General features: G+C 38.6%; 3 protein-coding genes across 6 annotated transcripts; 1 reads left to right on the top strand and 2 right to left on the bottom strand.

The window, feature by feature from the left end:
* Positions 1-209: 209 nt before the first annotated feature.
* Positions 210-4,141, bottom strand: LOC105334262 (uncharacterized). Of its 2 annotated transcripts, XM_034459078.2 has the most exons (3): positions 3,673-4,141; positions 1,842-3,517; positions 210-1,589 (listed from the first exon to the last, which is right to left on the bottom strand). In XM_034459078.2, the coding sequence occupies exons 2-3, from the start codon at positions 2,814-2,816 to the stop codon at positions 1,158-1,160; spliced, it is 1,407 nt and encodes a 468-aa protein (XP_034314969.2). In that variant the 5' UTR covers positions 2,817-3,517; positions 3,673-4,141; the 3' UTR covers positions 210-1,157. The 2 variants fall into 2 exon arrangements, with proteins under 2 accessions (XP_034314969.2, XP_019925308.3); XM_020069749.3 differs by having other exon boundaries at positions 1,842-4,141.
* Positions 4,142-6,075: 1,934 nt separating this feature from the next.
* On the top strand, positions 6,076-10,226 carry LOC105334267 (inversin). Of its 2 annotated transcripts, none has more exons than XM_011437648.4 (2): positions 6,076-6,358; positions 8,748-10,226. In XM_011437648.4, exons 1-2 carry the CDS (start codon positions 6,307-6,309, stop codon positions 9,905-9,907), a joined length of 1,212 nt encoding a protein of 403 aa, XP_011435950.1. In that variant the 5' UTR covers positions 6,076-6,306; the 3' UTR covers positions 9,908-10,226. The 2 variants fall into 2 exon arrangements, with proteins under 2 accessions (XP_011435950.1, XP_065922916.1); XM_066066844.1 differs by lacking the exon at positions 6,076-6,358 and adding an exon at positions 7,896-8,303.
* LOC105334268 (zinc-regulated GTPase metalloprotein activator 1B) lies at positions 10,014-17,941 on the bottom strand. Of its 2 annotated transcripts, XM_066066845.1 has the most exons (14): positions 17,658-17,939; positions 17,254-17,340; positions 16,828-16,924; positions 16,621-16,712; positions 16,134-16,193; positions 15,945-15,982; positions 14,577-14,623; positions 13,384-13,470; positions 13,244-13,288; positions 13,054-13,110; positions 12,875-12,935; positions 12,258-12,392; positions 11,270-11,396; positions 10,014-10,467 (listed from the first exon to the last, which is right to left on the bottom strand). In XM_066066845.1, the coding sequence occupies exons 1-14, from the start codon at positions 17,740-17,742 to the stop codon at positions 10,397-10,399; spliced, it is 1,089 nt and encodes a 362-aa protein (XP_065922917.1). In that variant the 5' UTR covers positions 17,743-17,939; the 3' UTR covers positions 10,014-10,396. The 2 variants fall into 2 exon arrangements, 1 of the variants encoding a protein (XP_065922917.1); XR_004598653.2 differs by lacking the exon at positions 10,014-10,467 and having other exon boundaries at positions 12,132-12,392; positions 17,658-17,941.
* Positions 17,942-18,512: the final 571 nt, after the last annotated feature.

Below are 18,512 nucleotides of genomic sequence, written 5' to 3'. Positions count from 1 at the left end.
GTTACGATGACTACATGGTTTAACCCTTACCTTTAGGGCAGGGCAGCAGTGAATTTGCTCATTACTAATGAGAGGCCCAGGGCCCACATTGCTCGCCGAAACAACTGTTTTTGTATCTCTTTCGACATTTTTAGATATGAAACTCTTTTACTGTAAAACTTACAAAATTTTTACTGTATTCTATGTCAGACAATACTTAAAACAATATAGAAAAGAAAGATAATTGAAAGCTACTTTTGGGACATCATATCATAGGTTCTAAAATGGACCAACTGACCAACCTTAGTATCGTTAGTGTTACCGTGTAAGTATATATATATACCTACTCGTTATAATTATTCCTGGAATTGGAACAGCCAGCCTCGCCGTAAATGTTGGTCGTTGATCTCAAGCAGACGAAATCGTGAGAAGACGTTTAGTTTTTCATTTAGTGAAATAAATAAAGGTGTATTGTTTTATTTTTGAAGGTTGAACTTTTACTTTTATATTTTTATAAAGATGTCTTTTGTTTGCTGACCAATAAACAGACACAACATTACATTTTGTTGACAGTGTTTATTTTGGAAATTACCGTTCTATGATTAGTGTTAAACCAGAACAGTTGAGAAAAGTAGATCCAGAAAATTTTTTATTGATGCAGGTATCCAAAAAATTTTTCGACCAATCAGAAGCGCCAATATCTTATAAAATAACAAATATTTAATGATCTAAAAAATCCGTAACTTTGTACAAATATTGGACGGGTACAGTTTTTGTACCTTGATTTTAGTTGTTTTCTTAATATTTAAATTATTTGATAAATGTTGAATACGGGTGTCGAACCAACGTCTTATCGATGTAGGTCACAGCCTATACACGTAGTTACTCCAGTTAGGTCGTGCATGTACACTTTAATAGACCTGTATTTGATTTTGATAACATTCATTCTCAATAGTATTGTCCTAGATAATGATGTCTGGGTCAGGTATACACTCCTATAGGATAGAGCTATAGATTATGTATAGTTTAAATTAAGGTATGATTTATATAGTATAAATTATATTTTTACAATGATTAATTAACAGACAAAATGATATAACAAAATAAGACAACACATTAAACACAACACAATTAAAGAATTGTCAACCAAACATCTTTCCGTTAAAAAATGCTGATAATCACGTGACATTCCCCCTATTCCTCTGTAAAGCACAAGTTGTACTCGTTTGCTCTGCGTCATACGTTTGCTGTATGAACTGGACGCACTGGTTAGCCACGCTGGTGTTAAGGACTTCACATTCCCTGTCAAAGTTACAAATAATCGATAGATGGGTGGTCCGGGGGAACACCACACTCCCCCGGTGAGCATCCCGACCCCCGAGCTCCTCAGCAAACATGGCGGCCTCGTGGTGGAGATGCCAGTCCTTCTCGGCTGTAATGACTAGAAAGTTGGGGAGGTCTGAATACTCTTTGTTCTGCAGACGACTCATTGGACAAGCAGACGACCAGTCATCCGGGTCCTTGCCAAACGTGGGGTGGAGGTAGAGGGGGCGGAGGGCGGGGGTGTTGAGCTTCTCCACCTGTAGGACCGCTGAGATCGCCACTACACCCTGAAAAAGTGGGGAAAACATTCTCAATGCCATTTCTAGTGTATCCTTGCTATTATACCTTACAATCACCAGTTGCATAAACATTTCTACAAAATTGCAACTGACCGTTACAATGCGCGTAAAAATATTGCTGTGCACATCGCTATATTCAATGAAATTCTTGAATAAAAATCACGTAGTAATATACTAGTACTTAAAGTAAAATTTAATAAAAGTTGAATTTCACCCCTACTATTCGCATGTGAATCATACCTTAATAGGAGTAGACTCCACGCCAGCACTAGCCAGCACGTCGGGGCGGAGAGCGATGAGTGAACAAAGATGGCCGCCCGCCGAGTGCCCGATCAGGAACAGGGAGTTGTAGTCATAGTAACGCGTTTCCTGTCCTATATCGACTACTTTTTTGATGCACTTTGATAATGCCGTTAGCTGGTCATCATGTGTATAGTCTTCAGATCTTAGATTTAATTGTAGCAGAGTTCCCTGAACAGTTAAAAAACTAAACATCCACAGGCTCAGTAAAGAGTGTTCGAGTAGTATTACTGCGAAAAGATGCCCGAGAAGAACGGCCCAGAGAGCGATCACGTGGTGTGTTTGGAGTCCATGTTTAGATCTCTGTATTGAAATGACGAAAAGAGTGACTAGATTCACAAAAACGAGGTAAACTGTCAGAACGTCTGACACGGTAATGCTGAATCGTTGTCTGGGGAAAACAGTTATAAAAATCAGACCTGTCAAAAAATCTATCACAAACACCGAAATGAAAATCATGAATAACAAAATACCACAAAATATCACAGAGCCAAAATATGACGTCGCCATTTCCAACAACAGCCATGGCGTTTTCAGTTTTGTGAGAGGGTACGACGTCACAACGCACGGTATCCCCCTCCTGGCGAACTCCTTTCCCACGTTCCCGTACAGACCGTAGCACCAGTAAAAGAACGCTGCCAGAAAATTAACGTCTTGAAATACGAAATGTCTCCACGTATCCTTGTCTCCGCGGCGCCATCCCCCGCCGTGGACAAACACCGCGACCGGTTGCGATGGGCGAGGGGTTAGATCCGCGCCTCCGCGAGATCGAGGAAGGTAAAGGTCGAAGACGGTCTTGTGTGAAGTTTTCTCAGGAGTTTCGTAAGAAATGTCTCCAAATATTTCATAATCTTTGCGACTTGTCTTCTTTCTACAGCTGATTTCCATTTCACCTGGTGCATGTCTCGCTGACATTATTATTTAACTGATAACATCGTGAACTTTCAGTTCATTATACTCAATACAGGTGTAGTGCAGGGGTCGCCACACGAACTAGTATACAGTCACCAACAAAACTTGACGATCGTGGAACGGATTTTTAAATCAGAACTTATTCAATGTTTCTGACTGGAGTAAAGACAGATGTAAACAGTCTATATCCTTAACATGTTATGACGAACCACGCAGAATTATTCACATATTTAGTATAACACGATTGCCTTGGGTCATATCTGGTGTTCTATTTAAAACGCGAGTTCTTCCGTTTTTCTTGAATTTCAGTCGCGAATTTTGTGATTTCAAACAAGCATGAGCCGGGGGTCCCTGCGTGTCCTAGCCCCACCACGCTCAGCCCCTCGGTCCTGTGGATGACCAGGATGTCGTCCCCTGCCTGTCCAACCACTGTGTCGGTAGGGGTGCTGTGTCTGAAACAGGTGTATAACTGTCCGTGAACTTTGACTTTCATGAGGGTACTGTGACAACCATAGAAGGCGCTTCGAACGCTGTTAAGGTCTTCCTTGGTGACGTTGAAGCCGCGGCTTGACACGATCACGTGACCATGCTGGTCCACAATTGCTGCCTTTTCCACTTTCCCGTTTCTTGTCAACTTGTACAGCAAATCGGGCCAGGAATTGGACATAATCAGATATGAAAGGCCAAGAAATCGAAATATCCGACTAAAATTTAAACATGTAACCACAATAAATCACCCGGAATACATGTACCAATGATTTGTTTTCGATCAATATTCTTTTCTTGCGGTACTGTCTTAAGTCATGATACCGACTGGGGAGCTCGCCGTGTAGATATACTTGGCGATAAGACAACCTACCGTCAGCTGATTTATCAATGAAAGGTCTCCTACACCAGACCGTCGGGTCACGAACTCCCCGGGGGTAGCGACGCCGGTCCCTACCGCACAATCCCGGGTAACGGTCACAGATTTATCCCTAGCACGGAGAAAAATATGTAACACAGGTGTAAGCGTACCTATAACAGCGACAGGTAACACCGTCTATAGGCGACAGGTGCGCCTCTCACCCCCAACCAATACCCTTCCTGCTTGATCAGCCAACGGATTCATTACCCCTGACGTTCATACACGTTTCTTTTGTCAGTCAATCCACAGGAAGATACAGGATTCATGATGTACTGACCAATTCTTCGGTTGAAATTTACAACTTTATCATGGCACGAAGACACAAGAGTTATAATATATGAGGTGCGTTCGGATAACATTGTATCTATACCCGGTTTGACATTAGGATCAAATTTCATTTTTCAGGGTCCGTTGGAATTTAAAGTAGTTTGTAACGAAAAGAATATTTATAACTTGATTACAGGTTTCGTTTTGAGAATTACACGTAATGGTATCGTCATGGCTTTATTAGGGACTAGATGATACTAGAACAGCTAGCAAGATATCGAATGGCACCGGTCGAAACGAAGCAGCAGATTATATTTCTTGCTACCAAAGGGACGTATCTTCATTCAGAGTGGTTATAAGAGAGAGAGAGAGAGAGAGAGAGAGAGAGAGAGAGAGAGAGAGAGAGAGTAACTTTTGAATGAATGAATGAATGATGCTCGCATACAACATGGTAGGAAAGAACAGTTCTATATAAAGAAGCTGATGCCTGCAATAAATGTTGATGTATAAAATTGATTTCACAATGTGTTAACTTAGCGTTGGTCTTTTATGAAACATTTAAAACCTTTAAAGCAGCGCCGAAATTAGTTGCTTAATATGCTGGTCCATACTCAAATTAATTCGGTCGTATCGACTATAAACCGAGTATTTTAAATGCAATACATATTTTTTGATAGAGATCAATAACACCAAATTATTCGAGACAAACTCGACAGACTCAATACAGATCCTATGTCCATACTCCATAACTCGAAAGTTTCGATACAGATCTTAAGTCCATTACTCGACAGACTCGATACTGGTCTTACGTCCATAACTCGATAGACTCGATACAGATCTTATTTCCATAACTCGAAAGACTCGATACGGGTCTTATATCCATAAGTCGACAGAATCGATACGGGTCTTATGTCCATAACTCGACAGACTCGATACGGATCTTATATCCATAACTCGATAGACTCGATGTCTAATGTCCATAACTCGACAGATTAGATACGGGTCTTATATCCATAACTCGAAAGACTCGGTGTGGGTTTTATGTCTATAACTCGACAGACTCGATACGGGTCTTATATCCATAAGTCGACAGAATCGATACGGGTCTTATGTCCATAACTTCACAGACTCGATACGGGTCTTATATCCATGACTCGAAAGGCTCGGTACAAATCTTATGTCGATAACTTATGTCGATAACTCGACAGACTCGATACAGATCTTATGTCCATAACTCGACAGACTCGTGTCCCTCCGACAGAAGCAATGCTTTTTTTCTTTATAAATGCCACGATAGTAAGGTTTTACCTATCATTCCATATCCTTTTGCATGGATCGTTGAAAATGAGAGGGATGAACAAGAAAAGGGAAATTTTCAGATCAGGGTCAGTCCGGTCACAAGACAATAAACTGATCGAGAGTTAATTAACCTAAGAGGTCTGGATGACCAATGAAATAATCCATCAGATCTAACAAATACTATAGATAATTATAAAATTTTAGTACATTTTCCAACATCTTTATACAGATCTCTCCTTTTCCAGGAGATAAGTTTTGTCTAAAAATGACTACGACCGCCCAGCTCTTTGAGTCCAAGTTTTGATTTGATGTAGCTTTTGAAATTTTATAAGACATCATTCGTAAGTTAATGTAGCTAATTCTAAAATATTTGGGGACATTTTGTTATAATTGACAAATAAAAAAAATCAAAACTGAATTTTTTATACCTTAGTCTTTTCTTGTCGATCTTCCCAGGAGGGGCGTGTCCATCAGGATGTGACCTCACAAACCTGACCTGACCTCTGACCTTTCCCAGAAACTTAAGTTTATCTTGAAGTTTTTAATATTTCTAATATATAAAAGCATAGGAAATAGCCCGTAATAAATACACTTGCATATCAATAATAATTGTGAATATATAGTCGTCGAGTTACACAGAAACTCTATTTAGGGTACATGTAATATAAAGCGTTCCGGGGTAGCGCGCTGGGACTGGGTCCCTCACGGTCTCTCTGTGTTGTGTACTGCGCCCGCTATTGTTTAAAGTGTAGTAACAGGTTAATCAGTTGACTGGCTGCCCCGTCTACAACGTGTCAATAACCCTACACGCTTCTGTTAGCTCGTGTGAAGCACTGAGCGGTCCTAGCAACCACGCTCATATTACTCCATGTCAAGATCTCTCAAGCGAGCCGGGGGGAGAGATGTAAGTCGTCATTTAAAATGCACAAAGCTTGATCAGTAATCGATTACAACCACTTAACAATGTGAAAGTTATAAGTGGGTGACAGAGGATTATAGGATTTGTAGATTGTGGCCGTCATGGACAGATCTGGATTATCCAGTAGGGGAACGGTATCTACGGGACAACGCAGTAAGTATATGAATATCCAGTTTTCTCAGACCCAACCCCCACGGTTCAGGGACTTTCTTCTCCACCCTACAGATATTAATTCAACAAGGGATTTCCCCGCGTTACGGCCACCTTCCCAGTATAGGGATTCTTTGGTGTATTTTCTGTCTACCCGACCAATAAGGCTAATTTTTTTTGTCTTCACAGGATTATCATCCCCCCCCCCCCCTTCGCAGTATATCCTATCGCGCCCCACCCCCTTGTCTTGGCACCCCAAATAATGTATTACACTAAAACCTTGCGCTTCCTCATTTCTACGATTATTTAGAACTCCAGGTAGATTTTCAGAGATCGCAGAATAAGAATCTGATCTATTGTCCTTTACAAAAATTTAGATTATTGATAATCAAAATTTGTACATGACAACTACAAATTTTGATTATCAATAATCTAAATTTTTGTAAAGGACACTATCTTAACTTTATTTTAAAAAAAATATATGCACGTTTCCTTTAATATGTACTGGTTTATACTTCATTTCAATTACCCTGGGAAGTTACTCCTTCTGATTTGTAAAATTATGCTAATCATTTGTAAAAATTTCTTAACTAATTAACATATGCATATTTCAAATACTGGTACAAAAGAATTAACATTACTTATCAAAGACAATAAAAATGCAGGCCAAGGAATTACGTACAATTCATAATAAAGTAAACTTAAAAAACAGTGATTGTAACAAATACTTTAGTAACCTATCCCACTGACAAAAAATACAGGTGATAGATATCAAGGTAAGATTTTATTGAAATTTAATTAAGTTTGACACAGTTTCGCCGCAATGGATGCGTTTAAAATCAATTAAATCCTACCATTTCTTTATCAACATTTTTTTCTGCTGACACGCATTTCATCTCGTCCCTGCCTTCACGTACTTTGCGTTATGAATTGAATCAACAAAGAAGAAACCGTTAAAGTTTGATTACTATCAATTCGAGTGTTCTGATGTAGCTTCGTAATATTGTCTTGTTGGGACCACTTGAACGCCTTGTTTCTATAAGACTGCTCAGTCGGTGTTCTGTGTTAAATGTTTAATTGATAAAATGAGAGCCCTGTTTATTGTAGCTCCTCCTTCAGGTGTTGTACAAATATAACGCCAGGTAAGACACGGATAAACAGACAATCGATGCCGTTTTGACTCCAACAGAACGGGTTGCAATAGATCCCGGTACAAAGGAATAAATCCCCGTCGGATGGCGGCGCTATTTATTATCAGCACTTCAATTTTTAAGTTTTCAAAAAGTGACAGACGTCTAGCAGTGCATTTTCCCATGTGATCGACAATGTCGAGATCCTAATGCAATGTGAAATATGGCAAGTACTCAATAGAGACTTTGAATATCGATTTCTTCAATGCAGTTAATGTTCTAAACAATTCATTAAAAAGTACTTCAAAGATCAAGGAACAAATATTAAAATACAAGAATTATGTAATAGTTTAAAGGAGATATGTCTTTTGAGCACATTTGAAATATACCATACAGGTTTGGAATCGATTTTTCCCCTTCTCAAAAAGTTATTTTTCAGCAAGATAGTTTTTCGCGTATAAAAGAAATTTTATCAATTCGTGGGGTTCATACTCGTGTATTACCATATTTGTTGGCATTTTATTTCGAGGATTCGCCTCTAGCAATAATAGATAAAAATCAAATTTGCCAAGTTGTACTAAAATTCTTGGGTAAGGGGTTCCCATGTTTATTAGAATACCAAGTAACTTTGCAAGACATGCAGACGTAAAGTTTCTGAATGCCTGGCCTTATTTTATCTTTTAAAAGCAGTTCTACCCTAGCAGAAAACAAGCTCGGCATTGTTTCAGAATATACCGGACCCCCCTCAAACACAGGAATGACGGATCTTAAAAGTCAGGAGTTACCGAGGCACAAACACTGATAGGAGATCGATTAGGGTTTGTTCTCTGATTAAATCCGTGGTACTCAATGATAACACTGACCCGTGGTATAACACAGTGTCAAGTCAATGTCAAATCAAGTAGACATCAGTTGTATTTCATATGTAGATGTATTTACGACCCACTCTACACAAGTGTACGATCTCCACTACAAGTTGTTCAAATATTTCAGTTCTAAGTTATATTAAATCAATCTGATTCTGAGCAAACAAAGACTTCATATGAAAACCTGTAATCCCCCGCCCCGAAATACACAAACATTATTCAGCCCGGATTACCCGCCCCGATCCGTAATCCCAAAGTACGCCAAAACGAGCGATCAACCATCGGCATTGACTTCATTAAAACAAAATCCTCTTGAATAACAGACATCGTGCCAAACACACTAACAGTGAAATAACAGCCCATTGTTCAACAGTTTCCTTCATTTTGTCTTCACAGGCGCAGCAGAGAACATGTCCACATCATTGCAGCCGACGGGTTCTTCGGTGGGTTCTGGATTATTCAGGCGCCCAATCAAAACAGCGCTGCATCAGGCGGTGCTGGACTGTCGTCTGCATCAGGTCCGGTTGCTAGTCGCCAAACACAACGTCAATGTAGACTGTAAGGATCTCCACGGCCGGACCCCCATGATGCTTGCCTGCATGATTGAAGAAGAGTTCGGTTACAAAATGGCCAAGATATTTCTCAGTGCCGGAGCGTTTTTGAATTTGAGAGACGCGCTAGGAAGGACTGCCCTGAGTTACGCGTGCATGAATGGACGTGCGTCCATTGTGGGTCTAATTCTGAAGGAGGACGTTCTAGACATTAACGAGGCGGACAACGACGGCAACACACCGCTCCATCACGCCGCCAGCAGCGGCAACCCGTCCATAGTGGAGATGTTAGTGGACTGTTTTGTGAAGTTCGGACTGGATATCGACACCAGAAACAGTCTTGGCTACACCTCTCTTCTCTTGGCGCTAAAGAAGGGGCATTTTGTATCCGCGCATTTATTACTAAAGAAGGGCAACGCCTCACCCACTTTACGCGATAACGAAATATTTCTCAACGCCACCGAATGGGCTCAGAGAGGCGGGAACGAGTCGTCCTCCAAGTACACCCCTCGCCGGACTCTCCCATCTCTCCCCGCCAGCGCCACCACTCTGTCCTTTTCCCGCGAGTCGACCATGTACCAGCCCCCCACCACCCAGCCCTGTAATCACGGGAAGAAGCACAAGGACCAGCTGCCCTGGTCCGCGCAGTCGCTCAGATTCCCGAACCTCCAAACGTCGCAAGAGTTCGAGAGAAGTGAAACGTTCGTGGATGGGATGGACGCCCGGCAGTTGGTTTTAGACGAGATCGACGATTTTGACTCCCTACAGCGTCCGTCGTCGTACAAAAAAGGCCGCATTCCCCACCCTTCAACCGCCAAACTGATCGCACTCTCCCGGCGGGCCAAACCAGCTATAATTCCCGACATGACTACCATATTCCGAATTTACTCTGACCAATACCAGCCCGAGTGGATGAAGAAACCGGCGTTATCAAAAAGTATCCTTGCCCTGTCTACTTCCTCTAATTCAAACTCTGAGTCTGCCATTGTGGAAACCTGTACTTGAAGGAAGGGTGACCACTGTCATTAAATGTGAATAGATTTCATAAACAAGTGACAAGTCTCAGCTGTTTAAGGTGATACTACAGTAAGCAAAAGTCAACAACTTGCTGTTTCTAGTTTTGATTATTCATTTATTAACAAACAGTGGTAGCTAAAACCGTCAGTATTATTCAATGCCACACGCCACATGTATTTTATGTGTTGATCAATTACCAACACACTGTGGCCCACATTCAGTCTTTCAATTGCCTAGCATCAATTTTTGTGCATATTTGTTGAGAGTGTTTTGTCCATATTAATAAAATAAATCCATGTGAACAATCTTTCTGTTTTCGTTGGTAAAATTTGGCAGTAGCTGACATTGGATCACAATTAAATGTTCTGGAGAGGCACTAAATCCTAGGCCCAATTGTTGTGTGCAGGAACAATAAATATTAATACCGTCCAATTCCCCCAGCTATCCTAAGCCTCGACGGGTCGAGTGGAGCCGTCATCAAGAGCTCTGATTGGCTGGTCCCCTCAGAGCGAGCCTGGACTCCAGGGAGGCTCTCTCTAAGTTCCTACCTGTCAAGAGATGACAAACAGCTGGGTATACAGTTAACATCTCAATCCAAACATTTTAAAACCTCACATCTACTCTAGAAGTCTGTTGTGTTAGTGGAGCAAACACTCCACAGATTTAAATCTCCCTGTGTAATGTCATTAACAAGAACAAATGTTTGTAATTCAATGAATGCAGGAACAACCCCCCAGAAATCATTAGGTTTAATGCTTTACATTTTGCAGTTACTGTAGAATTAAGAGACCAGTTTCCTAAAATCTAAATTTTAGTTGTCTGTGAACTTTGTTACTGACAAGATCCAACTGACCTAGCTAGAAATAATTCCTTTATACCTAAGTTGGTTCACCCCTGAGTTAACCCACCGTGACCGAGGCTGTAGCTAGACATAAGTCAGTGCTGGTGTCTATAAAGTCATACTAGCCCTAATAAAGAAAATCACTTGCTCTACAGCCAATGGCTGCTGAACAAGTTAAAAAGCATTATGTACTGGGGGTATTCCCCTTTCTGCTTGGGAATAGGGATTTTCTGTTTCATTCATGTGATTTCTGTCTGTATTTTATTGAAAAAAATATCTCATCTTAAAATACAAATACATGTATCGGTATATCAAATTTTTAACTTGATGGAAGATGAAAATTCATATTTACCGGTACATATTTTTTGTGAGTTTTTATTGAGCCCAAAGTCACAAAGAAAGTGACTATCATAATATGAAAGACATGTTATTCTTAGTCTAACTGTCCCTACTAGTTAACTGCATAGTTGCAATTGATTACATTGTGGAACAAGTTAACAAGTATATACCTATAAAGACTAATCTGTTAATCCGTTGATCCTCTTCCTCCCATTTTGACGTGAAGAAGGAATCGTATAACTCGTGGACGGCTTGTACAACTAGGCGTCTGTCATCTCCCGCCACTGATATCAAACCCTGCAGGAAAATACAGACAAAGCCTGAAAGGGGGGATTTTTTAAGCAAGAATTATAATTGCAGGTATATTGAAAAAATTAAAATTTTTTTTGGAGGGGGGGGGGGAGTATTTTAAATGCTGTTTCAAGGTCATATAATTTACAATGACCTTAATATTTATCTTGCAGTATCAAATCTAGTGAGTAGTAGCAGTGAATTGTTTTGATAAAATTGATGTTCTCTCTCACCTCAGAAATACCAAACATTATGAAAGTATGATAAATGGTTTTCCTGATCTGGTCAGGCGCACTCTTAGGATGATGATGATGAGAGAGTGAGAGAAAGAGAGAGAGAGAGCCCACAAGAGAGAGACTAAGAAAATAAACATACTGTCCTAAATTCTAGAACAGAACATGTCTAGTGGTGCTGTACAACTACAGAATCCAAAGGTCAAATACTATTCACTTACCGTGTGGCTACATTTTTTGAAATATTGTTTAACATTATGAAAGTATGATAAATGATAAGATTTCCTAACCTGGTCAGGTGTACTCTGATGATGATGAGAGAGAGAGAGAGAGAGAGAGCCCACAGCTATTGTCACTTTCCTTTAGTGTTCTATGTGTGAATGAAGCAATAACCACGCTTGATATTAATAGATTTCTTGTCACGAAAGTCTGTCTTTGAGAGAGATTCAACATTGCATGAATATTCCTTATTTGTATTTGTACTGTATATCTATAAGTTGTTGAGTACCTTGAGTCTGTAGATTTCCTGCTTATCTCCCCTTGAATTGTATATCTATAAGTTGTTGAGTACCTTGAGTCTGTAGATTTCCTGCTTATCTCCCCTTGAATTGTATATCTATAAGTTGTTGAGTACCTTGAGTCTGTAGATTTCCTGCTTATCTCCCCTTGAATTGACTAGTTCTTTGTCCCAAAGTAAATCCTGTAGGACCTTGTCAATTCTCTGCTTATCCATATTTCCTGAAAACTCCATGGTAAATGTTGTCACATCCTAAAAACCATCAACCACCATACATGTATATAAGCTGCGTACAGAATATAAAGTACTATCATTATAAATACCAGGGCTGCGTTCAAGATCGTAGCAGCTAGCCTAGCCACCAGGTCGTAGATATCTAGGTCTTTTGAGCGGACCGCTAAGTTAGCCACTAAGTCAGATTTGAAGTTGGAAATATTCAACTAAGACTAATTATATCGACATAATTTGTTAATTTCAAGCGGAAATATACATGTTAATATTCAATTTAACTTAAAGGCTGAACAAATTATCACTAAGTAAATAGATTTCAGGTTGGTTACAAAATGGTAACTAAGGTGGCCATCTTGAATTTGATGCTTAGCATAAAATATTTAGGCTACGAATATCTATGTAGCAGCTAGGCTAGTCTACCGTTCAACTACGTAGCCCTACGTAGCAGCTACGATCTTGAACGCAGCCCAGTATACCCCAAAATAGATTTGTAGTTGACAGACCTGATCAATTTTGTGTACATTTTCCTTCTCAAATCCTCTCTCTTGAAACAATTCCTCCAAACTGAAAAAAAAAATACCAAGTATCTCTCACATTAACTTCTCCTATTTCAAGTCACAACACTGATTGAACAGTTTCATTTAAAAAAAAAAGCACAGAGCTCAATTCCTGTGTACGTTACCTTGTTTTACTTTTGCCGTCATATGCATTTAGATCCAATATGGAGTCAAGGTCAGTTCTAAAACAAGAAACGAATGCCTCATAAATGGCTTTGACAGCAAAACTACTGCTTACAAACAGGTATTATTAATGAAAATATGAAATGGAAACAATAGCAAACGATAAGAATGAAGAACTGTGTATATACTTACCTAGCCCTAGTAGTCTCAATTAATTTGGCTAATCTATTTATAGATCTGAAAAGTAAATACATCAGGGTCAGCTAAATATCACATCAGAATCCCTTATTAAATTGAATTTGTGTTTTCTTCCTCTCTCTCTCTTGACATACCGTATACTTGATTTGACTTGGTCTAGTTCCTTGGCATTAACTAGGTCAGTTTTATTAATTATAATCACATCAGCTAGAGCCACCTGCCTGTGGAGAAAAATATCAAATTATAGAAACATGTTGAAAAAGACAATTTTTGTTATTTGGCAAGTTAGCTTGGATTTGCTATGACACATTTCTGATTGTACCTATTTATATACAAATACATATTTACATCAAATGATTATTTTTTTTACTAGACTTTGACCTGTGCATGCACAGGTTGACATTGCATATGATATTGGACATTTACGAAATAGATACATCAATGTATTGTCGACATTTACACATCCAAGCTTTAAGCCGACAATAATGCTATTAATTTCACTACATTCTGCCTAGCTAGAATAATCTAACTGTGTCTAGGGACAGACCTTCACCACAGTTAAAAGTCTGTGGCATTCAGTCATTATGTTACCATTGTACCCTCTGTACCTTAGTGACTTACAAGTATTTTTAATAATTTGCTACTTTCATTTTCCAATGCTTTTACACTGTACCCTCCTTGTAACCCCTTTTCTCCTTAAAGATATAGGAGTGTACCCTAGGGTACAAAAGTATCACCTCAAAACATAGTCCTATTTTCTTGCCATATATGCCACTGAGAGTTATCTCCCGTATTTCCTTTGATGAACAGAATATATGATAAATTTTTAATGAAAATTTACATGTAATTCTAATATCGTTTCTGAGTTTATCCATGCAAAAGTGATATTGTGGAAACATAAACTAAAGAGCCTCCTGTGATTTAGCGTGAATGTAATTAATGCGCATGCGCAAGATTGTAAAATCCAAAAAATCCAGATGATTTCAGGATTTTTAAAAGGAATTTCCAATGATGTTTAAAATATACAAAACAAAAGACAGTACTCTTCCGATTTCTAGGTATTAATTTTAAAGCCCAAAAATTCGAGTCTATTATTTTAATATAGTCACACTGAAGTATAGATTGTATTCAAGTACGAAGGTGGTAGCAAGCTTTCTAGATGATTATTCAGTCACATCACCCAAACTCATTCTGAATTACTATCCCAAATCTTGTACAAATGGATGGACTAGGAAAATAAACATACTGTCCCAAATTCAAGAACAGAACAAAGTCTAGTGGTGGTGTACAAGCTACAGAATCCAAAGGTGGAATACTATTCACTCACCGTGTGGCTTCATTGGTAGAACCATCTTGTTTAACTTCCTCTAGATGCTGAAAACAAAAGAAACATTTCTACATAGACGCATTAATCCGGCAGATCAAGCAGTAACGCGAGGTACTGGTATGACTAATGCTTTGGTGTCCATTCTACTCTTACTAACTTTGTGAGAGTAAAACTGTTAAATGACATACAATAACTTGACACTTGCAACTATTGGTATTTACCAGTTTTCATTCTCAGGAAGTCTCCAATTCTTGTCCAAGTTCCATAACTCTTGCATTGAAATACTAAGACTATAAAGTATTAAAGTAACTAAACTTGTGTGTTATGACTTATTAGCAAATTTGAACTATAACTCTTAGATATATCAATAAAATATCAAATTGTCATTAAAAAAATTACATAATACATGTATCTTGATCTCATTCTACAGCCTAATTCCATGGATATTATACATGTATCAGGATCTCATTCTACAGCCTAATTCCATGGATATTATACATGTATCAGGATCTCATTCTACAGCCTAATTCCATGGATATTATACATGTATAAGGATCTCATTCTACAGCCTAATTCCATGGATATTATACATGTATCTTGATCTCAGTCTACAGCCTAATTCCATGGGGATATTATACATGTATAAGGATCTCATTCTACAGCTTACTCATTCTACAGCCTAATTCCATGGATATTATACATGTATCAGGATCTCATTCTACAGCCTAATTCCATGGATATTACACATGTATCAGGATCTCAGTCTACAGCCTAATTCCATGGGGATATTATACATGTATAAGGATCTCATTCTACAGCTTACTCATTCTACAGCCTAATTCCATGGATATTATACATGTATCAGGATCTCATTCTACAGCCTAATTCCATGGATATTACACATGTATCAGGATCTCATTCTACAGCCTAATTCCATGGATATTATACATGTATCAGGATCTCATTCTACAGTCTAATTCCATGGATATTATACATGTATCAGGATCTCAGTCTACAGCCTATTTCCATGGATATTACACACGTATCTTGATCTCAGTCTACAGCCTAATTCCATGGAAATTATACATGTATCAGGATCTCAGTCTTCAGCCTAACTCCATTGATATTATAAATGTATCAGGATCTCATTCTACAGCCTAATTCCAGGCAGGGATATTATACAAGTATCAGGATCTCAGTCTTCAGCCTAATTCCATTGATATTATAAATGTATCAGGATCTCATTCTACAGCCTAATTCCAGGCAGGGATATTATACAAGTATCAGGATCTCAGTCTACAGCCTAATTCCATGGATATTATACATGTATCTGGATCTCATTCTACAGCCTGAGTCAGTGTTCTATACCTGTAGACAGTGTTTAGCATCCACCATGGTGATGACACCTGATTAAAACAAAAACATGTGGTGTTAATAAATTAACATCTTTATAGGCAGTCAAATACAATTCTTAAAGGTCAATAATACATACATATATAAAATATAAATAGCATTTTATTATTACAGCACTAGAAATCATGATATTGTTTAACTTACCATCCAGAAATATTTCACTGCACAGTTCTTCGTCTAACCAGAATATAGAGGCTATAGGACCTAATGAGTAGAAAACATATCAATTAAAGCTTCAGCCACACTAACTAAATATAGGAAGTTAATAGATGAAACCTTGTCTGCCTATAATGGGCAAACCAAACCAAACAAAGGATAAGTGTTCAAATTTTACAAATTATTAATTTTGCATGTTTGTGTGTCATTTTCCTGATTTACAAAAGGTGCAAGGACATGTTATTACAAAATTCAGAAATATTCAGAAATTATTCTTCCAGGTCAAAAGAATCAATGATTGATTTTTTCCAAATGAAATGTATTAGCACCTTTAACCAAATGTGTGGTGATGGTCTAATTTGAGACTAAGACAAAAGGGTCAAATCTTATTATTGTAGCAACATTGTATAGAGCTATAGGAAAGAGAAATAAGACACAAACATAAAATAAGACTGAGTTAGTATGTAGTCCATACCAGGGTCTGCTAGTCCTGTTGTTTCCAGGAGAACGTAATCAAAGCGCCCTCTTTTGGTCATCAGGTTCTCTATGGCCTTGACCCCATTATCTCTGAAAATATACACATGTACTAAGTTCAGTGGGAAAAAAGAGTGCACAAATCACAAAAGCTGCCAATGTGAGCTACATTGATACCTGCTACAATGAACCACAACTAGCCACATACTTGACTGAGCAGCACAAGCATCCATTCCTAAGCTCCAGCCATTCCTCAAAGAGTTCACCCTCCTGTCCCACAGACATGGACTTCTCAATAGAGTCTCCTGAATCCAATGAGAAAGGATGACAGTTACATAAGAAATTACATCTACGGCCAGTACAGGTAATTGGTTAAGAAGAATATGTCAGAATAAGAAAGAAGAATATTAAAGTGGCCATGGTTGATAGTGGGGCACGGGACATCCATTATTGGTTGTCCTTGTACCTGACCAATGATCTTACACATAACAATAACATAATTGTACAGATAGGCAAACAAACACAGAATCAGAAACATCTTCTACATCTAGCCGGGGACGTATATACTATATAATACAGTGTATACGTCCCAGATCTTGCACAATAACATTGTTTGGGTTATGCTGTGATGTACCTTCACCAAATTCATTCATGATGACCGCGATTCTCTTTCCATGCTGCTCTGTCAAGACATAATTCAGAAGAGTGGTTTTTCCTGCTCCTGAACATTTAATAGAAAACATCTTTGTTAATACAGCCAGTCTGTGTATGACGTTTTCTGTTACTATTGTACTGTGTTTCTGAGGTTAGCATGGTTAGATATATTGCTCTAAACATTAACAAATTTGATTTTTAATTTGCATTCAGCATATTCTATTTTATCTTAAACAGCATGAGCAATATATTGCCTGATTGTAGAAATTTGTGTAAACTGTTGATCAATTGATTGCATAGAAAGGATGAAAACCTTTTTTTAATTACATTTTGTCGCGTGAAATTGTAATCAGTGTGAGATGTTTCGGTAAATTGTTAGTTTACCGAGGAATCCAGTGATGACAGTGATGGGGACCCTCTCAAAGGTGGCAGGAACCAGGTCCGGAATTTCCTCGTCTTCGTCTGACATTCCGATTGCGGCTAGCGCGTGATCTTCGGATTATAGCGACGGAGATCTGTGGAGAAATGTGAGCTTCAATTCAAGAATGAAATATGGTCAATCCAGTGATGTTTGCACGGTGAGATGGGCTTTTTAAGACAGTGGAGTCTAAACTGCCGAAGTCATGCTTGTTTATTTTTTTCTCGCGAAAATTCCTGTTAGCTCGTACCTTGTCTTATTCGTAACCAGCATTATCAATTTCTGATAATGGTCATCTTAGCTAGCCAAGGGTTTACGATCCGCTTCTAGAGGAGAGAAGCGGATCGTAAACCCTTGGCTAGCGAAGATGGATAACGGTGCGAGGCGGTTTCCACTTTCCAGACCTTGCTTATTTCACATGATTGATGTAGCATAATTCATGGTGTTTTTTTTTTTTCAATTTCTTTGTTTCCTCCTACAGTTATTTCCTGTTCTGTTTAAGTAAAAAGATATTTAAAAAAGAAAAGCCCCTTGTATGGTAATTACGAAATTAGTGAAAAAGTAATTTAGATCGATTACACCGTAATCTCGTGAATATCCTGGCTACATCGGGGGTCCTGACTGACCTGAGTCCTATTGTGCATGGCCATGGAACATCCCACAGCCGAAGTGGACACAGGACCCCGAAATCGTGAGGATGCACACAAGTACACTCTTACTTTTTCTCAAAGTAAATTGCAAAGTTGCTAAATTATTTTAGTAACCTATATACTAGTTTGGTAATATAAACCCAGTGACACGTTCTTAAATTCTTCTAAAAA

Source organism: Magallana gigas, chromosome 7 (genome assembly GCF_963853765.1).
Source record: "Magallana gigas chromosome 7, xbMagGiga1.1, whole genome shotgun sequence".
NCBI lineage: Eukaryota > Metazoa > Mollusca > Bivalvia > Ostreida > Ostreidae > Magallana > Magallana gigas.
The sequence above is the reverse complement of the archived record's forward strand: the minus strand, read 5'-3'. Positions and strand labels throughout refer to the sequence as shown.

What these genes read in the sequence shown, in the direction of transcription:
- LOC105334267 (XM_011437648.4), top strand. Translation starts at nt 6,307, where the DNA reads ATGGACAGATCTGGATTATCCAGTAGGGGAACGGTATCTACGGGACAA. An exon ending in GGTATCTACGGGACAACGCA is followed by an intron (nt 6,359 to 8,747) that starts GTAAGTATATGA and finishes TTGTCTTCACAG; the next exon opens with GCGCAGCAGAGAACATGTCC.
- LOC105334262 (XM_020069749.3), bottom strand. Translation starts at nt 2,816, where the DNA reads ATGTCAGCGAGACATGCACCAGGTGAAATGGAAATCAGCTGTAGAAAG. An exon ending in TGGAGTCTACTCCTATTAAG is followed by an intron (nt 1,590 to 1,841) that starts GTATGATTCACA and finishes CCACTTTTTCAG; the next exon opens with GGTGTAGTGGCGATCTCAGC.
- LOC105334268 (XM_066066845.1), bottom strand. Translation starts at nt 17,742, where the DNA reads ATGTCAGACGAAGACGAGGAAATTCCGGACCTGGTTCCTGCCACCTTT. An exon ending in CATGAATGAATTTGGTGAAG is followed by an intron (nt 16,925 to 17,253) that starts GTACATCACAGC and finishes CATTGGATTCAG; the next exon opens with GAGACTCTATTGAGAAGTCC. An exon ending in TAACAGATTAGTCTTTATAG is followed by an intron (nt 10,468 to 11,269) that starts GTATATACTTGT and finishes ATCTCTTGACAG; the next exon opens with GTAGGAACTTAGAGAGAGCC.